Source organism: Dromaius novaehollandiae, chromosome 1, assembly GCF_036370855.1.
Source record: "Dromaius novaehollandiae isolate bDroNov1 chromosome 1, bDroNov1.hap1, whole genome shotgun sequence".
Lineage (NCBI taxonomy): Eukaryota > Metazoa > Chordata > Aves > Casuariiformes > Dromaiidae > Dromaius > Dromaius novaehollandiae.
In genome coordinates, this window is record NC_088098.1 from 114,490,745 (window position 1) to 114,510,765 (window position 20,021).

A 20,021-nucleotide genomic window follows, 5' to 3' on the forward strand; every position below is an offset into this window, starting at 1 on the left:
GTAACTTTCATCAAAACCAGTAGCCCAACTTTCAGTATTAAAGAGTCAAGATGTCTCCCTCCAAGATGAGCAGAACATTCAACTTTTCATCTAGTCCTCATTCAAAAATGGCAACTTCCAGTTTCATTTTTTCAACCATTTCTAAGCATTTCCCCTCAATTATAAACCTAACATACATGAACTGGAACTGCAACTAACATCTGAAAAACATGAGTAGAGTAATGCTTCAGTGAGAGTACTACTGCAACTATTAAGGTTTATCATCTTTATTATTGAAAACACCAAGTTCATTCTGCAAGTAAACTGCCAGTCAAATGCAAACTGCCATACACAGCTGTCCTCTTCATATGCCTACAGCTCCAATCTTATCTTGTTTCTAAGGCCTTGATACGCAGCAGAGTCCAGCCTAGCAGCATCTCTGTCAATCTGATTTATTTGCAATTACAGGTAAGACAGAACATCTCTTCCAGTAATAACAATGTCTGAGGAAGAATGCATCAGATATCAGTGCTACAGTGACTAAAGATGTGTGCACACTGTACGCATTCACAGCTTCTGCAAGTAAATTCAGTGACATGCATAGTCAGTGCAGAATTCAGTTCTAAGTAGTCATTTACTCCAACTACAAGACAAGATTTTTAAGAGGTATGCATTTTACCTTGACTGCTTAGTTATCTGCCATTTATACAGGTGATACATATTTAACAAAGAAATAAATACTCAGTATCTAGAAACACAGAACATCACAATGTGCATTTATACCATATTCCCAGAGGTCTAAGAGGTGAAGCTCTCTACGTGATTAAGAAAGAGAAAATAAATAAATGTAGTGAATTCACCAATGAAACTACAACCAAACTATTCCTATCAGCAGCTGCCTGAAGACCAGCTGCCAATCACCTAGATAATTATTTAACTGTGACCACAGCTTGCTCTTTTTGCATCAGTTAACTTGATTATTTTTGCACTTTCAGTGTCATGTTGGGAAACACCTACAGCAGTTGCTGCCAGAAGTCCACTGCAGTTCTGGTCAAGCCTCATTTCAAGATGTTTGATCATAAAAATGTTGTATGAACAGTCCAAAAACACTTCCATAAGTTTACAGAGACATGAGTAAGCTATTCATTAGAAAAAAGTTTATGAAATTGCATCAAAAACTATGATAGCTATATTCCTTCTTAATTTTATATATTAAGCAAATATAAAATATATAGAGAGAGAGATGGAAAATATTGAGACAGTATTCTTAATTTTGCTTTAAAAAGAACACACAAGAATAAGTATCATTTAAATTAGTGTACTAAAATTCTCTACTTCCATATCACAAAAAAAAACTCTGCAAGTCATTCTGCCTGGAATAAAAATACATGATGCTAGAGAATTAAGATTTCAACACTTCTTTTGGAGAAAAAATGCTGTACATACCTTACCAATGATTTTGCACTATAATCTGCTTTTCTACAGGCCACCTGCGTATGATAAGTTAATCATAAATAAATAGGTGATTTTAATGAGAAGATGATCAAGAACCACCACAATTCAAACATAACTTCTGAGCTGTGCTGCTAAACCTAACCATGCTGTTGCTAGGACCAGTTACAGTGGAAGATAAAGGCTGAAAAATATTCAGTTGCTCGGAGAAAAAGAAATAATATTACAGTATTGGATAATAAAGTAATTTATCAGCATCACAACTTTCAGCAAAAAAGCATGGAAATACAGATGGACTCTTTCTTGCAAACCTTCAACAAGTTCTATAAAAATAAAGATTTCAGGGGTAGGCTATATTTATTTTCCAACTTGTTAATATTTTCATTTTCCAGAGATGCTTTGATTTGTTCGGTTTCTGTGGGGAACTGAAGCAGTCATGCCTATACGTGCACAGCCACTCTCCTCATGATTTTGCCCGATGTGGTGAAGTTGAGATTAGATTTCTCATACAGCCATACCAACCACCACAGCAGGTGAGGAAGATGACCCCAGACTTGCACCTTCAACTCAAGCCAGCAAATGCAAATTTAGATATACTAATGAGCCCTGCCCATCTGACTCTTTCCTCAGATGGTAACTCCACAGCAAGCTGAAATTAGCAGTAGTTATCTATAGTAAACACTCACATGTACGCATACACGTCAACACATAAGTATAAACACAGCATGCAACTGCAGCAATCAGCAGTGCCATTTCAGGCTAGGTTCAGAGTTCACCTAAGCAACTACAACAGATTTTGTATTTCTAACCTTTGGTCACCAACTCCCCGTAGCGAGCATTTTCTCATCTTCACATGATGAAGGCGTTAGTGCCTTCATCAAATAGACACAACGGAAAAGATGACGACCTGGCAAGGCTTAAGAGAAAAAACAAAAACACATGCACAAAACTGGAAGCTACCCTCTAAATTTGTAAGTGACCAATAATTATTCTAAATTTCATTGAGATCTTTTTTAAATGCTGAATATTTGAAATCATTTGTAAAGGTTGGGCATCAAGCTTTGCCAGCTTTAGCCAACATCAAAACATAGCATACAAAGGCATCGAAGCATCTTTAAAGTATCTGCTTCAAGGCCAAGAAAGAAAACAGCAGCTACTCCAAACGAAGCAGGAAAATACTTCTTGCTCTTGCATTGCTCCTTTAAACAAGGAACAGCAACAACAACAAAACCCTTGACATTAGAGAGTGCCGTTTGGGGAACCTTGGAACCAGCTCCATGACTACTCAGCGGATATCCTCTGGCAACACTGATCCATTTTCAACACCGGATGTGACCCTGCCCTTGGAGGAATGTTCTTGCAGATTAAATGAAAGAGTCAGTGCTTCATCAGGGACATAAATTGCTTTAATCAGTCCTTCCAAAAGGACTCTATTTACCATTTTTTGCTCCTACTAGAGAGGTGCAAGAACAATTACTTTCATGCTGAACTTCTCTTTATAAAAACACCTATTAAGTGCCACTCCCCCATGCCATCATTTCAGGCCCCTAACTTAAGCTTTAAGACAGTGGGGTGCAATCTGATCCTTTCACCTTTCACACAGAAGCCACATTACCTTCATTAGACAGGCAACACTGAGATTCAGTGGAGAACAGAAGAGGCAGAAATTCCTCACGTTATAGTAACCCCTCACTTTAAAAGTCATTTTCAAAGTAGGCCGATACTCCCAATGTGCTTGTTAGCATGCAGTGTCTGTACCATTTATGACCGTATTTCACCAACTATGCTGCCTTTAAACAAACTGAGCATCTTCACAGCCGGAAGACAGTTCCTCCTGCCTCCGCGAGCCTCGATGGCTGTGTCTACATTAGCAAGTAGTCTGGAAAACGAGAGAACCCGTTGAGCAAAACAACTGATGCCCAGATTCTGACAGCCATGTTATACTGACTTTAGGTGGGTTTACTTCAGATCAGGTTTAGGCCAATTATTTGGAGTGAACAACCCTGAGCAGCTAGCATATTTTTGGCATTTTGCCAAAGAAATCTAGTTTATAGTTGGCTTCCGCCCCGGAAGAGCGCACTCCGTGTGCTCCAACACTGCTCCAGAGTACAAAGCAAGTGCAGTAAGCAGGTCAGTTAGGAATTCCTCCTCCTCCGAGCTTAAACACTAATACAGACATGACAAAAGAGCCTACTTGAACCAAAAGCAACACGAACCTCGCAGCCCCACTGAATTTATCAAAACCAAGGCATGATGCCAACCCGCTCTGAACCAGAATATGAATCTATGTCATCCTCCACGTTCGTTGTGGTAACATTTTCCTCTTGAAGACTTAACATACCTTTGCAATGAGATTTATCAACCGACGGTAATATTTCTCACATAACCACACAATGCTCAGCATAATCGCTTTCAACTTCCAGAGACTCTAAAAATAAATACAGGGAAATACAGATTTCTATTCTAAACAATTTAAGCTTATTGAAGCTGGTATGGTTTCTCAGTTTACTTTTGCAAAGTTATTAGGAATAGTCCACAGACCTGCCGACAAACTCATAACCGTCGCCTTTCAGTATAAGCAGATTCAGAACTCAAATCTGTAAAAAGTCTCCCTCAAAGCCAAAACAACTGTTCAAAACTATCAGGAGTGCCCAGCTCCTGAGGATATAAGCAATGCTGATAAAAAGTTGTAGCTAATAGGAAAGCTGTAGTGCTCTGCAGAGCTGGTTCTTTGGTCTTGGATCATCTCCTTAAGAGAAGGAAATCAGCAGGTACTAGTTTACCCTGACTTCAAACAACATTATTTCCTTCTGACACCTCGGGAGATTTATTTGCGTGGGAAATGTATGCATACGCATGTGGAGAAGGGAAAACAGTAATCCAAGTCATGTACACCCACATGCCATGGCAAACCAAAAATTAAACCAAGATGGCAGAAGCATCTTCTGTGCAGAGGGGTCAAGAGAGGCACTTCTTCAACATTGTGGCAGAAAAGCAGAAACCCCTGGCTCATACTGCAGGAGCAAAAAAGGGTGTCAGAGACCAAGAAGCAGGTGGGGCAGATGCCACAGCGACCATGTGGAGGACACACTAGGGCACACCAGGAAGCACAGCAGTTTGAACCTAAGCAAGTAATACTTTCCAGCATCAAAGCAAATACAAGCACATTCTAAACATCATTTTTCCTAGTGATAATTATTGCAAGTAAAGCATATAATTTTAATTTTAATATAATTATGTGCGTCTTCCTTCTTCTTCATGATAGGAGGAGGTGGGAAAGAGAAGGAAAACCACTCTGGGTGTGTTTTTGAAGCTAACCCAGCATTACAAAATATTTTTGTACACATTCAAATACAACTAGGCTACATATTTTGAACACCTTCAGGAGACCAAACCCATTCTCAAATCTGGAACTGGTTCTGCAGATGATTTCAGCTACCAAACACATCAGTGGGAGGAAGGTGTTAAAGATTTATGCACATATATCTAACAACCCACCTGGATCCAAAGAAAAAAAGAAAAAAGTAAAAGTATACATTTATATTAAAATAAAAAACAAAAGAGTCCTTATGATTTCTGTGTGCATCACATCAAATGCAATATCTATATCCATGTTTATAAAATTAAGCTAACCTCTAGCTTCTTCATTTCCTTATGAAAGTTACAGTACTTCTTGCATTAACATGGAAACCTACTGCAACATTATAAATTCACTGAAGACTGAGGGGACATTAGAACCTCAGTGAGACGAAGCACTTCTTTTTTCAAATGACAAACTCTCCTTCATTAATATTTCATTTTTAGCTATGTCCAAGCAAAATTTCATCTTTCCAGCACTTCTCAAAAGCTAGCTGTCTGCTCTAAGTGAACAATTTCTAAAAAAAATCCCAGCTGCCTGTAGTAAGTGCTGGCAATCCAGCAATTATCATAAGCTCTTTTGAACAGCTAATCAAAACAATACAAGCTGCATTATTTATACTGTTCTGCAAACAGATATTCATATCTGGAATGTTGCTTTTGAAAACAAAGCCATTGTAACCTTTCATTTCTTGTCCTCCCCCTTTTTAAAGTATATTGAAACTGATGCAATTCATTTCTGGGCTGTCTGTTTATAAACCACTAACCCACTACTACTACTTCTGGGGAAATTTACCTTCCATGCTTGCACCAACTCTAGGCATTGCACACAATTAACACCATGTACTACTGTACATAAGCCTGCCTGAGAGAAGAAGGGAGCGGGGTGGGGGGAAGCACCGCATTTGCTAATCAGGGCACTGGAAACACTTTAAAACAATACACATCATCCAACAAAAATGAGCGAAATAATCTGGGCAGTTTCAAGAATATTTTTAAAATAAGCCAAATACAGAGCTAGTGGGAGTTAGGTAGAAAGAACAGAAGTTTTTTTTTTTTTTTTTTTTTTTTTTTTTATTATTATTAAGAAACATTTAAGGTCAGATCCAAGGGGATGAGGTTGAGGCAGGAAAAACTTTTTAAGCAAACTAAAATAGACCACTAGGACAGATAAATACAACTAGGTTGATAAAGACATATGAAATTTCACTTTAATTTTAAGTGCTCAGCTTCTCTTTCACTTCTGCATTCTTTCTTGGTTTTTGACATGCAGCTCCAGGGATTACAGAGCTAAATAGCCCCTGAAAGAAGAGTGCTGCCAGAATTCCACACTTGCAATTACCTACACCCACCCCCTTCCCACCTTCAACTTAGGTAACCTTTGGAGAAACAATAAATATTCTTTTAAAAGAAGTTCTTCCTAAAGCTGTTTTATGTATATATGCCCTTCTCGATTTCCAAAAAGAAGAGGCAAAAATCATTCAAAGCAAAGCATCTCTTACAGGCTTGAAGAGCTAAAACCCAGCTGGGCAGGTGGGTTGCCTCCAGTCAGCAAGTCATCCTTGCCCCAGATACATTTTCCTCTTTCAAAGCACAGATAGAATGACAGAGGGAATGTGGCACACAAAATTCAAAACCTTGCATGTTCTTGACATCATACCAATTTAGATGCCATAACTGATTTGAGTACACAGGACTGAAAATGCAAAGATACTTCTCAAAGGAATTTTTACGTGTTTTTTTGACATGTAATTGAAGTCATGGGAACAGCTGACTAAAAATATTTCCCCTTTCTTTTCTATTCATTTTTCCTCCAAAACATATCAGTTCTGGAGTTCTGTACCACCAAGCTAGCAAGAAGACTTTGTAACCCACAGCATACTGTACTGTGAATTCAAATGAAGTGGAAGAAGGCTGAATCTTTAAAGTAGGCTTTACCAAAAGTCCACAGGCATTTCAATTTGGAAGTGTTAAAACACCCAAGGATTAAGTAGTAATTGTATGGCTTCCTCCCACCTTTTCCTCTTGATTCTTGTGAGAGATTCCCTAGTTTACCAAAAACATCCAGGAAGCTGTTTATTGCTCCTCTCTATTGACTTGGGCAAACCATTCAATCTGGCTTTTGTGCCATACATCACAAAGCAGCATAAAAAGGTCTTCTTTAAGCAAACTAGTAATCCAGCTGCTAGCATGATTAAAAACAGTCTTTCAATTAGGCAGTCAGTGGCATCATTTGCTTCTCAAACCAAGATAGCTAGTGCAAGTTTTTGTTTTTGTTTGGTTTTTTTTTTTTGAGGTGAATCTTACACTGCAGAGTTTCCACTGAAACAAGAATTCAAACTGCTGGAGCAAGACAAAAGCATCCGAATACCAAAAAAGACCTGACAGAGACAGCACTGACCTGAGGACAAAGCTAATGTGCTTATAAGATAGTTTATTGACTACATAGTAAATAAGAACAAGAATTTTCATTTGTATGGAAGATTCCCAAAAAACCCTCTGACCCTAGAGGGATCAGTCCTGACATGAGCAACTGGCCAAAGCAAGCAACAGAACGGCAAGGAGAAAAGAACTAGAACTGCAATAATCTGCAAGGAGAGGGAAAAACAGACATCTCCTTCAATATTCTTATGGGGCATACTAAAACAAGAATTCAAAGAAAACCTTAGACTTCAGGCAAACATTATGAACCAAACAAATGATACTCTGATGGTGAGATGAGCTAAACAAAGAGACTGACAATTACTTCAATTTTCTTTCATCTCACTGGACAAATTCAGCTCTTGCCAAAAACTTAGTTCCCATGACAGCTACTGGCAACTAAGACAAGGGTAGAACACTTAAATTTAACTCCTTTCACATTTCTGATGTCCCACATTCCACAAATTCTAAGTATCTTCCCCTAACAGAATTACTCTCTATACTTAGAAAAAAGTAATAATCAGTGGACATATACAAAGTCTGCACTCTGGCTTAAACACAGCCTTCCCCAAAAGCTCTGCTAGCCATTTAAATTGGCCTCAGTTGTTAGGAAACACCCATGAACTATTGCCCATAAGATACATTATTTCGTGATCAGCATTCCAAGGTGTTCTTCTTTTGCAGGCTCAGTCATTTAAAAAAAAAAAAAAAAAAAAAAAAAAAAAAACACAGAACACGCAAAAATGCAAAAGTATTCCTTATCCAGGAAAGCCATCTAAACAAACTCAAGGAAACTACTTAAAAATTATTTTTCTTTCTTTAAAATTCCTGTTTAGGAGAATCAGGGAGCTGAGCTGTCCACTGCATGCATGGACCAAAGACAACTGTAACCAGATACAATTCCAAACTTGCTCTGCATGGTATCCACAAGCACAGGAAACATGTCAAATCAACCCTGCTTCCTAGTGTCTAGTTCCACCCCCAACTCCAAACACTGTCTTTTGCTTCAGCAGGATGGGTAACGGAAAACCCAAATCAAACAAACCCCTTTTAAAGAACTGAGATAATTTAACATATTGCTTATTCTTTATAGTAACTTAAAATAAGACTGGACATTTTCTAATTGTTTCCTCAGATAGTTCTGGAAGTTTTAGCACAAAAATCTCTTGAGAAATGCAAAAACACACTAAGCAATTTCTCAAAGAAAATGCCAATTCACAATAGAAAAGAAAAAAAGTTCTAAGCCTAATTGGAATCTTTATGTTAATAACACAAGAAATCATATCCTGAGATCAACAGGCAAATAACATGGTTTACGAATATAGCAGAGGTTATTGTCTACCAGCCAAAAAAAGCTCTTACAACCAGCCCATACTGTATTTCCCTTGGGGTGTGTATTTGAAGTCAGTGGGAATTCCACATGGATACAGAATTTAAACCCAAAGACACGGAGAACATTTGTAGTTGATCTCCTGGCAGATCACAGGCCATCGCAATTCTCCTCTTCATCGTGATGGAGCCCAACATCTTGTATTCACCTTTTTGGAAAATTAATCATGTCGTCTTGATGTTTGGAGGCAGAAAATGTATTTCCCTTTTCAGACTGCCATGAGCCAGTACTGTTAAAAATATGTCCGTGGTTTCCTATTTGAATGCCTTCCAGCCAGTGGTGGTACTTGTGCCTTTCCTGACCAGTATTTGCTCTTTGTGGAGACAATTAAGGCACTGTTCAATCTTCCTTTTGATAAATTACCCAAATTGTCTTTCTTATCTGGCTTTACCTCCGGAGCTGGAATAATTTAAAAAAGAAAAAATAAAATTACCTCTGTACCTCAGAGGTACCAATTCCTGTCCCAGGCCCTCCTTCCTGTTCCTCTCAAACACCAACAGGCTCTCTTTGGGGATGGGCTCAGCTGCTGAACAACCCTACCAAGGTAACCCCAAACCCTCATTAAATTTACCTACATACTCCGTGCAGTAAATCCCCCAGCGCTCAGTAGTGGCGTGCTGAGAGGGCTCAGTGGCCTCGCACAAGGCTGGGAGGCCTCTGGGAGAAGCTGTGCCGAGCATGCAATGGGAACACGCTGCCCTGTCGCAAACCCTGCTGGCAGCTACAGATCTCAGAAACCCTTTGTGCACTGAGGAGACCACTCAATTATGAGCCTCACCAAACACAGGTATTAAAACAAACATGAAATAGTCAGCCTCCTACCCACTACTTACTTCATAACACTCGTAAGTCAATAGCATTGTACAAAACACATTCTGTCTCTATGCTTAAAAGAGGTACAGAACAGCCTCTTGTTACTCAGAAGTTTTCCTTTTAAGCGACAGATTAATTGAAGCTTTTTCCTCTTATCAGTTAAGAAATCAGTTTTCTTAATCCACAACATTACAAACACTTATGCACATATTTATATTTAAGCATCCACAACCTCACTCAAGCGAGAGTTCAGATGAGCTAAGTAACACAGGCAAGTCCGAATTTTCAGTGTCTCGGTCTTGATCTCCATTATTTTTGTCCATTCCCCACAAGAATTTTATTAAATTTGACTAGAAAAATCTTAGTAGTTTCATTTATAACTACAACTAAATTTTAATCAAAAGTTGTTTGACAAAGCCTAAGTCTCATTTAAGTCTCTTTCTAGAAATAGTTTAGACTGTCATTTCAGAGTAAAATGCTTTGATTTAGTTTTACGCTGATGTTTATCAGAGGTTTCATTTTCTCTAAGAGCTCAGTGGTTCCCATGAGCTTCTTGCAAACACCTTTGGAAAGGCTTTAGATTCTCTGTCCAAAGGAAAGCCCTCCCCCATAATCAGATTTAACGAACCCTGTTGGCTATGGCAAGTCAGCAGCTTTTTGCACAGTGCAAATATTCGGTAAAAATAGGTGAACACAAAAATGCCTCCCTCTCCAACTTCACAGCAGGGACTGCCCACTGCAGACATCTATGCCTCTCCCAACGACTCATCTAGTTCTGGCCACTGACTTCAAGAAAACAGCTCCTGGTCTAATCAAACAAGTGTTGAGTTTTATAAAAGATGTCACCCTGGCACGGATGCAAACAAACAAGAGAGCCTAGCAGTGAAAGATGAAATATTCCACCTCAACAGCTCAGTAATGTGATCTCTTTTTTGACAAGATTATTAAGAATACACATTAAAAAGGGAAAACAGCTTTTCGGGCCTGAGGGCTAGCAGAAAGCAGAAAACAAAAAATTCCTAAAGCTTATTATTCTACTATGAGAAATGAAAAGGAGAAGGGAATAGCAGAAATGAATCCAAACAGAAGTGAAACAGGACTTCAATTGTCCAGACAGAGTTTACTTTAGAGGTCCCAAGAGTTCTCTCATACATACATGTACTCTGGGTCACTTATTTGATCCTTGACTTTTTTTAGTATTTCCAGCTCTTGTTCTTAAGCTCTTGCATAAAATAAATACATAAAATAAAATGCAATAAATAATAATAATAAAATCTTGCAATAAATAATAACATCTAAATTTAAACTAAAGCTGACATGATTAGCCACATACTGCTGGAAGCTGGGATTATAGAGAAGTTCTAATTAACAAGTTGCTTGCAATTAAGTTCTAGGAGTTAAAGACACTGAAAGAATGACAATTTGGAGTCCCAAAATTCTCAGTTTTAAAAGTTTGTTTTTATGCAACTTCAGGTCAATATTATCCTTCCAGAACTTAACTGGACTGAAGACAGACTGGGGGAAGGACTCACTGATGAAATCAGGATGCTGAAAGATGCATCATTAAAAGCAATTTTACTCTACTTCATAGTTGAGAGGTGCACAGAGAACAGAAAAGTGCATGTAACAGCTGCAAAAGAGTATCTAACAAGCTCCGAAACAACCCAGTAGCTAGATCTTACCTCATTCTACAAATCTAGATTCTCACTAATGCTATGAATGCAAAAAAACAATTCCTATACTGCAACTACTAAACCATTAAACTGTATTCAACCAATAAGTTAAAATAGTACATATAAATGTGAAATGCTTATAAAGAAATAAAATAACCAAAAATAATGAATGTCATTTTAAAGCCATTGCCATTTTGTTGTATATAACAGAGGGTTTTTTCCTTCCTCAATTTACTTTCCCCTAAGTAATACTGTATTTTCTTTCACAGTATATGTAAACAAACACACAGGCATTAAGGCATTATATGGGATGTGTATATAAGTAAGTTTTTCCGCCGGGGGGGCGGGGGGGGGCGGGGGGCAGGACCAAAACCTAGAAGCCACGAGTCAGAGTTCAAGGAACTTAGAAAACTAAAAAACAAAGGTTTAACAGAAAGCACATCAGAAAACTATCTGCCCATGTGTTAAGACATGATATAGGGAGGAAATGTGTTTGAAAAATCCCTTGAAAAAAATGAGAAAGCAAAGTGTATAAAACTATTTTATTACCTCACTATTCCACATTTCAGATTCAGTTCAAAACTCCAGTTATGGATACATTTGCATAACTAAGTATGAAAACAGGAACTCAGGTTGGCTGTTTCTGTCTCAAACCTGTATGATCTCATGTGAGAAAGAGCATGGAAATGAAAAATGCATCCTTTTATTGGCCCATAATACACAAAAAATTTGATTTTACAGGGTCACAGCTTCAGAATGAGCAATCTCTAACAATGTGCTGACAAGGTAAGAGCATGTTTGCTGTAAGCACAAAGATGACATGATAACGACACAACAAGGAGATTGGAAATAATTCCAGAATACTGTCCTATCACTATTTTTTCATCTTTGTCCAATGGCCATTCCTATTTCTAATTTTTGAAGATGGATGAGGAGGTGTTTCTCACCTTCACCATAAGAAAAAAAACTAATCACATTATTTCTTGCAAATACATGCAAACTTTTACCTAAATCTGAGTTGTTTATATATAAAATCATTTCATTCTTTTCAAATTGGAAGCAAAATCCACAATTAATACAGTTCTCCAAAACATAACACGGGGTCTTGCTCCGCTCCCCTCCCCCCACACACACACATCTTGAATTTCTATCAGACTTGTGCTATGCTTCACTAATTGCAATTCCAACTAGAACTATGTAAAAGATGCAAAGTGCCACACTGGACCACACTGGTAGCCTGCTCTGAAAAGGAGCAATTTTAAAATGCTTTTACTAACAGGTACAACCAGTTTCACCCCATTCCTGTCATATGTTATCTACTGTGGTTGAATAGATCAGCTCTACTCTAGGGAGGGAGAAACCATAGAAGGGTGAACAGGGAATTCCTATCTGGAATAACCTAAAATAGGTCAGTAGGAACTGAATGGAGTTATCCATCCCTGAATGTAGCTCCTTGGGGCTTTTTGTCTTTCACGTTGACTTGACATTAACTTTTAACAATCAGGAACCAAAGAGGGGTCAGGTGTGAAAAGATCCTTCATCCACTGCTGCAGGTCACCAGAGAAAGGCAAAGGGACCAGAACCTCAATTAAATGCTACTAAGTTAACTCTGGCGAGGGTGATTTAAGAGGTTAGCACTCTTACCCCAAAGAAGCTGCCTGCTCTTTTAGTTGGGCCAGTTCAACTGTTACGGTCACTTTGTGAAGCAGGTCTCTACAGCATCTGACTGAAGAATAGAGACCTACTGAAAAAAGTGTAGCTTGTTTTATTATTGCATAGTGTCATAAAACCAGCCCAAAGAGCAGTCAAAGAAAGCTGAAAAAGCTCAGCATAGGATGGTCTAACTACTGATGGAAGCAGCAAGAGCAGCTTTAAGAGCCAGCTCCTGAAGTAGGTGTGCTGCCAGCCAACATTTAACTACAGTCTGAAAAGATCAGATAGATGACAAAACCAGAAAGCACACTGGGGCTTGCGTGCTGCTTAAAGCTTGGCTGTCCAGCAGTAGATGAAACATCATCAGTTGACTACTTTTGTTTCTTTCGGAAAGCCTGTTAAATCAGTACAACCCATATTTACCCATTAACATTAAGTCTTCAAAAGCAGATCAAGTTCTCCTGAACTTGCTGGAAGGACCATCAAGAAAATGCAGTAATGCTAAAGTCCTACTTCTTTGCTGAAGAAGCCACAGTGCTTATAAAGTTGTTACATTTGAAGTTAAATTAAATAAATCTGCAATACCCACGTACTGTACTCTCCTATGTCTATCAATGGATATGGATTCAGGGAAGGAAACCTGCAACACAATTATGAAAGTGTCCATACAGTCAGTAGCTGGGTTTAAGGCTCTCACCCCTTCTAAAAAAGTGTCACTTATCTTTACATTCAAACAACAAGACATGCATGTTATCTAAGAAAGCACGTTTTGTGAATCACTGAAAGATACTGGCATTAATTATACACACTGGAGTTTCTTTCACGTGATGGAAATATATATAAGTGGCAACAATTTGTTTCGCAATTACTTGACTCACTGTCAAATATTTGTTCTATCACAAAGCATAACACCAAAACAATCATATAACCTCCATAAAGGGGGAGGTTTGAGGTTTTTTCTTCTTTTAAACACTCATATACAAAAATACTAATTGCCTGTTATCAATTTGATCCCCTTGGACAAAGATGCTTACATCCATATATTTTGTTTCTCTTTTGTTTTATGACTGAATTCGCAGAGGAAAAGGTAAAGACTTTTCAAAACTAGATGCAACTCCAGGGCTTTTGGAATCTATAGCAGCGCAGAGAAATTCAGAATTACAGAATTGAGTAGTTTTCTAAAGTTTTTTTTTTTTTAACATCAAAATGAGTAAAAAGTAAGTCCTATACCTAAATTTCAGAATCAGTGTCACACTACAATCAAGAAGGCAGATACCTGACTGATTCAGGGATGAAAACTCCTATTATGAATCATTGTTGATTCATCAATCAGCACACCACACACATTATCAAAACCCCAAGTTGTAGGTATCTCTGGAGTAAAGTCAAAGAAGAAGGGCAGTTTCCAGATCAAGTCTTAAGAACAAGGACTCGTAAGACTGACTGTGTTCTGTTTTAAATAAAAAAAGAGAGATCCAGAAAGAATATCCGATTTCCCTTAAAAGTCCTTTGTCTCAGAAGGATTCTAGTCTCAAGCTTGTAATCTACATTTCTTTTCAGATCTTGGCAGCCCTCAGACTAGCAGCAACTGTTGCAAACTCTCTCAATCACACATTCTAACAGATAACCAAGTATTTTTTTTTCCAATTTGCTTCACTTTTAATCGTCTTACATCACAGGATTTTTTCAAAATCCCCCGAATTTAAGTCCAATAACACAGAGCTCTAGACTTAAGTGTTAAAACCATACTAGCTCACCTAACTTCAATGAACATATTACCATATATAAACCCAATTATATTTTTTGTCAGTGCAGGGCCAGAATTTTGTCTCTTCATCGTCTGGGTATGTAAGCAACTATTGGTTTAATACATTCTGCATATAAATATATGTATATACACGCATATACAGATTAGATGATTTTAATATATATTAATGCATATATGTATACATGTATATATATGACAGATTAAAATTATTTTTCATTAAACCCAAGTACAATTTTTCAATTTCTAGTTATTATACAAGTTTTTGGAAGACATGACAGATGTCAAAAAGACAGTCATTCAGAGCACTAAGGATCACATATGTAAATTCAGCCTAGAGATAGCGCCTTAAAAATAAACAAGACAGAGCTTGAAGGCATATTTCAACCCAGCGATGAACAAACCAAGCAGTGGAGCAGGTTGCTGAGATGTTGTGCAGCAGGCTAGACTGGAGACATCCTGAGGGCCGTTCAAATCTGAATTATTCTATGATCCCATGAACTCATCTCTTGACCAATTTTCCACACCCAACAACTTGTGTTAACTATTTTGCTGCGTTACAAGAAATTGTTCTCTCCAGAAAAGCAGAGCTGCCAATTCATCAAGCAGTTGCATGTAATTACTATGTTCTGAAGCTATTTTCCTAAATTTTGGGATTCTACAAAGGCTGTCAATTAAAAGAAAACATCCTATCTTTTCTTCACACAACTTACAGACTAAATATATGCCTCTGTTTATCTCTTACAGTTGATTAAACACATGCAAAGAAAAATTCATTATAAGCCATCATAAAGACAATTATATTTCTCATAGGTTTGCCATACAATTCAGAATACTGTTCAGTTAAGAGATTAAGAAAGATCACCCGTGTCCATCACACAAACACCTCATGAAAAAAATTATCTCAAAATCTTGTCGCTTCCCTCATATTTTTAATTGTGTTCTATGAAGAAGTAACTGATCCCTTTTGCTCAGAAAATGCATTTAAAAGAATGGGAGCCTCAAAATTGTCTGTTTCCCATTAATCATAAACAAAAGACAAATGGGGGAGCGGAGCAAAATCTCCTTTTATACTACTCTAATTTGTCCACTTGACTGCCCAGTATTAGAGAATGACTGTGCACCAGAATCCATAATGCCTGCCCTGCCTCTCTCATTCACACAGTTTCCTATCACAACATGACAGAATTTTAAATAGGAAGTTCAAAAGGGATCCTTTAACAAACAAACAAAAATCTTGGCCAAAGTAATTCAAGATCAGACACCCTAATAGAACTGAAAGAAAAAGCTTTTTTAAAAACTTTCCACACTGCAAAGTAATTTTTTAAAATCTGCTCAAAAACAACATGAAGGAAGTGTTGTGGGTCTTAAAAAAAAAAAAAAAAAAAAAAAAAAGCATCAGAAAAAAAAAAAAGAACCTAAAAACCACTACATTACCCAGTTGGAAAAAAAAATGTTAGGCAATAAACTTTTTGTCAACTAACTTTCTGAAGGCCAGCTTGTACGATATGAACTGAACCTCTTAACTTGATTTCCGTCAGCTACTGTTACAGTCTTGCTTATAAACATGGAATAGCAGCAGTTAGCCAAAGAGGCACTGCAGAAATCTTACCCCCATGCGTTAATTGAAAGAAATATTTATGAACTGGGATTATTCACTCAAATTCATAAAGACATGTAATCTCCGTTTCAGTTATCTACCAAAATTCAGACAATTGCTGAGAAGAGATTAAATGGAAAAATAGGTATTCAATGATAAACTTCCCAAATTCTGAGGATTCTTGTCCAATGGACTTCCAATCCCCTAGAACTATGATTCACATGGGTGGAAGAAGCAACATATGAAGCAACTATGACATCAGTGTAACACCACTAAGGAAAATCTCCCTTAAGGTCGCATAAATTTTAATCTATTTGGAATTTTAGAAAGGTATGCTTCATGTGCAACTTCAAAAGAATTTTTGTTTTGTTCAAACTTTCCCTCTTCCTTATAGGGCTCCATCTGCAAACAAAGTATAGGCTCTCTGGTGCTTTCCAGAAAGCATTTGTTAAAATGGCAGGAGAAATGTTCATTTTCAGAAATGAGATCTAAAGAGAATCTAATACAAACATCAAGATTTCATGCATGAGCACACAGAGACACTTCAAATGCAGTTAATGCACAAATGCCATCCCTATTAGCAAATATTTTAGCATTACATAAGCAGTAACTTGTTCAAAACATTAACTGTAAGAGCATCAAGAGTGACATACACCTGATCATAAGATTATACCCCATTACCAAACATTAGAAAGAAAGGGAACAGAAAAAAGCAAAAACCGCACACACAAAACCTCAGACATTCACATGGAATGCCAGAACAAGATCAAAAGCTTCTGCGCAAACATCAGCACTCATTTAAACAACTGTTTCAAGGCAAACGGTGCCTCACTGAAAATTCTGGATATCACTACGGCAAACGCTGCCGAAAGGATGGGGTTGCAGACATCTCTAAGTACAGGCGTCTCCCCAGAATGATTTTGATGGAAAATCCGAGAGCCCTTTCCCTCAAGTACGCATGGAAGTGGCTTCATCGTGGACATATCTATGTACGTATTTGTAAAATCAGCCTACAGCGATCTGATGGAAATGCCAGTCCCTCTGTGGTCTACATTAAACACTCTCTCTTTTGTAAAACCTTATTTTTTCACTCCAGGTAAACACCCCAGGCAGAGATTTCATCCTATTACACTTAAGCAACAAACAGTTGCAGCAAGCTGATAAAACCCAAACGAGTCCTGTAGCAGGAAGCCTGAAACCTCCGGGCACCTTTACATCTGCTCTGTTTTATGCGCTAAACTCCATATTTCCAAGATCATGCCTTGAAAGAGGAAATTTTTGCGCTGCGAAGGGGAGGAAAGCGCGCAGGTCCCCGCTGTCCACAGGGGTCCCCCCAGGGAAGCGGGGGACGGGCAGGCCGGGGGCTTTTCGGATGAACGCTGGCACTTCACCCATCCCCACTCCGCAACCTCCCTGCTACTAGGAGGATGCTGCTATCACTGAGGGGAGCAGCAGAGCTCTCCAGGCCGAGCTGCGGTGCCCGGGCACAGGAGGAGGAGACGCGGGGGGCAACTCCCCCCTCCCCGCCCCATGTCTCAGGCAACGCAGGCACCCCGCCTCGCCCGGCTCCCGCAGCGCGGCTTCTCAGTCACCGCGGGAGGGAGAAATAAATCCCGCCGCAGTCCTCCCCACCCGGCCGGGTGCAGCCCCGGAGGGCGGCGAGCCCCTGCCCCTGCCCCTGCCCCTGCCCCAACCCCCCCCCCCCACCCGACGCAGGCCCCGGCCCACCCCGCGCCCGCCGGGGGACGCCCGTTAACGGCCGGGCGCGGGGGGCAGTGCCACGGGCGGGGGCGGCCGCACACCTAGCGGCGCGGCGCGGCTCCCCCGGCCGCAGCTCGCACTACGGCGCCTCTCTGCTGCACTGCAGAGGCGCCATCTTCTCACGCCTCCGCGCCGCCCGACCCCAGCCCTCCCCTCCGCGCCCGCGGCACCCCGCCGCGGGGGAGCCCGGCCGCAGCGGCGCACACACACACCGACACACACCACGCACACCCGGGCGGCGGGCACCGCCTTTCCGTCTGCAGCGCGGCTGCATCACCCCGCGGGGCAGCCCCCACCGCCCGCCACACCTGTGCGCGGGGGAGGCGCCCTGCCCTGCCGGGCGCGGCCCGGCCTCTCTCCGTTCCTCCCTCCCCGCAGGGCCCCGCCGGGGCAGCGCCATCACCCTCCACCGCCACGGCGCCCGCAGCCGGCTCCGCGCCCCCGCCGCCGGCCCCACGGGGGCGCCGAGGCTCCGCGCCCCCCACCGCGGGGAGACGCCGCGCACAGCGCTCCCCCACGCCCACGAAGTTCCCCCCCGTCGCCGCCAGCGCGCGGCTGCTCGCGGCAGGGAAACCCCCCCGGCGGAGCCGGCGCCCCCCGCGCCCGACGGCACGGCGGGCGGTGGCCAAAGTTAAGGGGGAAGCGAAGGGGCAGCGGCAAACAGCCGCTGAAACGCCTACAGGTAGCGCGGGCGGCCGCTACCGCCGGGACCCAACGCAGGGAGCCGGGCGCCGCGGGATGCGCGCCGGCCCCGGCGGCAAGGGACCGGGGAGGGGGGGAGGGGGAGCCGGCCGGGGCGGGCACGGCGCCGGCCAGCGCGCTTCCTCCTGCGCCCGCCCGCCGGCGGCGGCGCCGCTCGGCGGGAGCGGCCTTATTGTTCCGCGGCGGGGGCAGAAGGGGGCCGGGGCCAGAGCCCCCCGCCCCGCGCCGCCACGGGCGCTGGAGACCCCGGGCCGCCCCGCCGCGGCCCAGCGCAAGCCGCAGGAGCGGCTCCAGGCAGACAAAGCCTCGGGGAAGCAGAGGGAGGACGGCGGGGAAGCCCCCGCCCGGCTGCCCCCCTGCCCCGCTTACCTCTAGGGCCTGGGCGGCGCCGGAGGCCAGCAGCAGGAGGGCTAAATGGGGCAGCATCGCGGCGGCGGCGGCGGGGGGGGGGGGGGGGGGGGGGGAAGCCGGCCGGCGAGCTGCGGTGGGGGGGGGGGGGTCCGCTGTAAATCCGCGCCGCCGATGCCGGGGAGAGTGACTGAGCTGCGGCGGCACCAGCCGAGCGCCGCGGCGAGGCCGGTCAGCTGATGGCCCGGCCCGCCCCCGAGCGGGCGGTGCGGCGAGCACAGCGGCGGCCCCTGGCGGCGGCGGCGTGGCGCTGCGGCGCCCCCGCGGCCTCGCAGCCTCGCAGCCGCCCCGGACCGCGCCGGCGGCCGCAGCGAGGCTCGGCCCGCGGGGAGGCGGCGGCTGCTCGCAGGCCTCGGGCCCGGCGCCCCGCAGCAGGGTGCCGGCGCTGACCGGATAAACGCAGCTTTTTTTAATTTTAGTTACCCCTCCCTGCGTGCGTGTGCTGTCGGTACAACGCCTTTTCGGCCTCTGGCATCACCGATGAATTTGCTCTGCCTGCGGCGTGCCACGCTGCTGCAGGAGGCCCCTACGCGCACAGGTGCCTTGGGGCTTCCGGGACAAACTGTTGCCCTTCGGCTCTTGGCAGAGCGTTTGCCAAAAAACGTATTTGCAGTATACAGGCTACTTTACAGCTGGCAAATGCTGGCTTTTCCAGCTGTTTCTCTACTGAGGTTGTGTACCAAACTGGGCTCTTCAGTTATTATACATATAGTTACAATAAATAGGCATAGCCTATGTACCCAGGATCCACAACTGGAAACACCTGTGTGCACACCTGAGTCCTAATCTTCTATTGATTTACCTGGAGAGATAGCTGTGATCCCTGTGGTATTCCTTTGTTTGCTGTTAGTTGCAAGATCTGATACAAAATCCGTGGAAGTGCTGTCAATAAAGAAGGTATGCAGGAGCACTGACAAATCTGAGGCTTATGACCCTTGAATCAAGAAGAACTCAAATGAAAAATTAAGACTTTTTCAAATATCTTGTAGCCAGGAGCCCAAAGCAGACCTACTTTCTGGCCTTCTCAATAGCATTATAATACTTTGT

General features: G+C 42.2%; 1 protein-coding gene across 4 annotated transcripts in view; it reads right to left on the minus strand.

The window, feature by feature from the left end:
* Positions 1–19,042, minus strand: part of APP (amyloid beta precursor protein) — a 232,963-nt gene extending 213,921 nt beyond the window's left edge. For all 4 annotated transcript variants that reach the window (XM_064523722.1, XM_064523718.1, XM_064523713.1 and 1 more), the window contains exon 1: positions 18,936–19,042. In XM_064523722.1, the coding sequence (XP_064379792.1) occupies positions 18,936–18,992 (57 nt within the window). In that variant the 5' untranslated portion in view covers positions 18,993–19,042. The remainder of the gene's footprint in view (positions 1–18,935) is intronic.
* Positions 19,043–20,021: the final 979 nt, after the last annotated feature.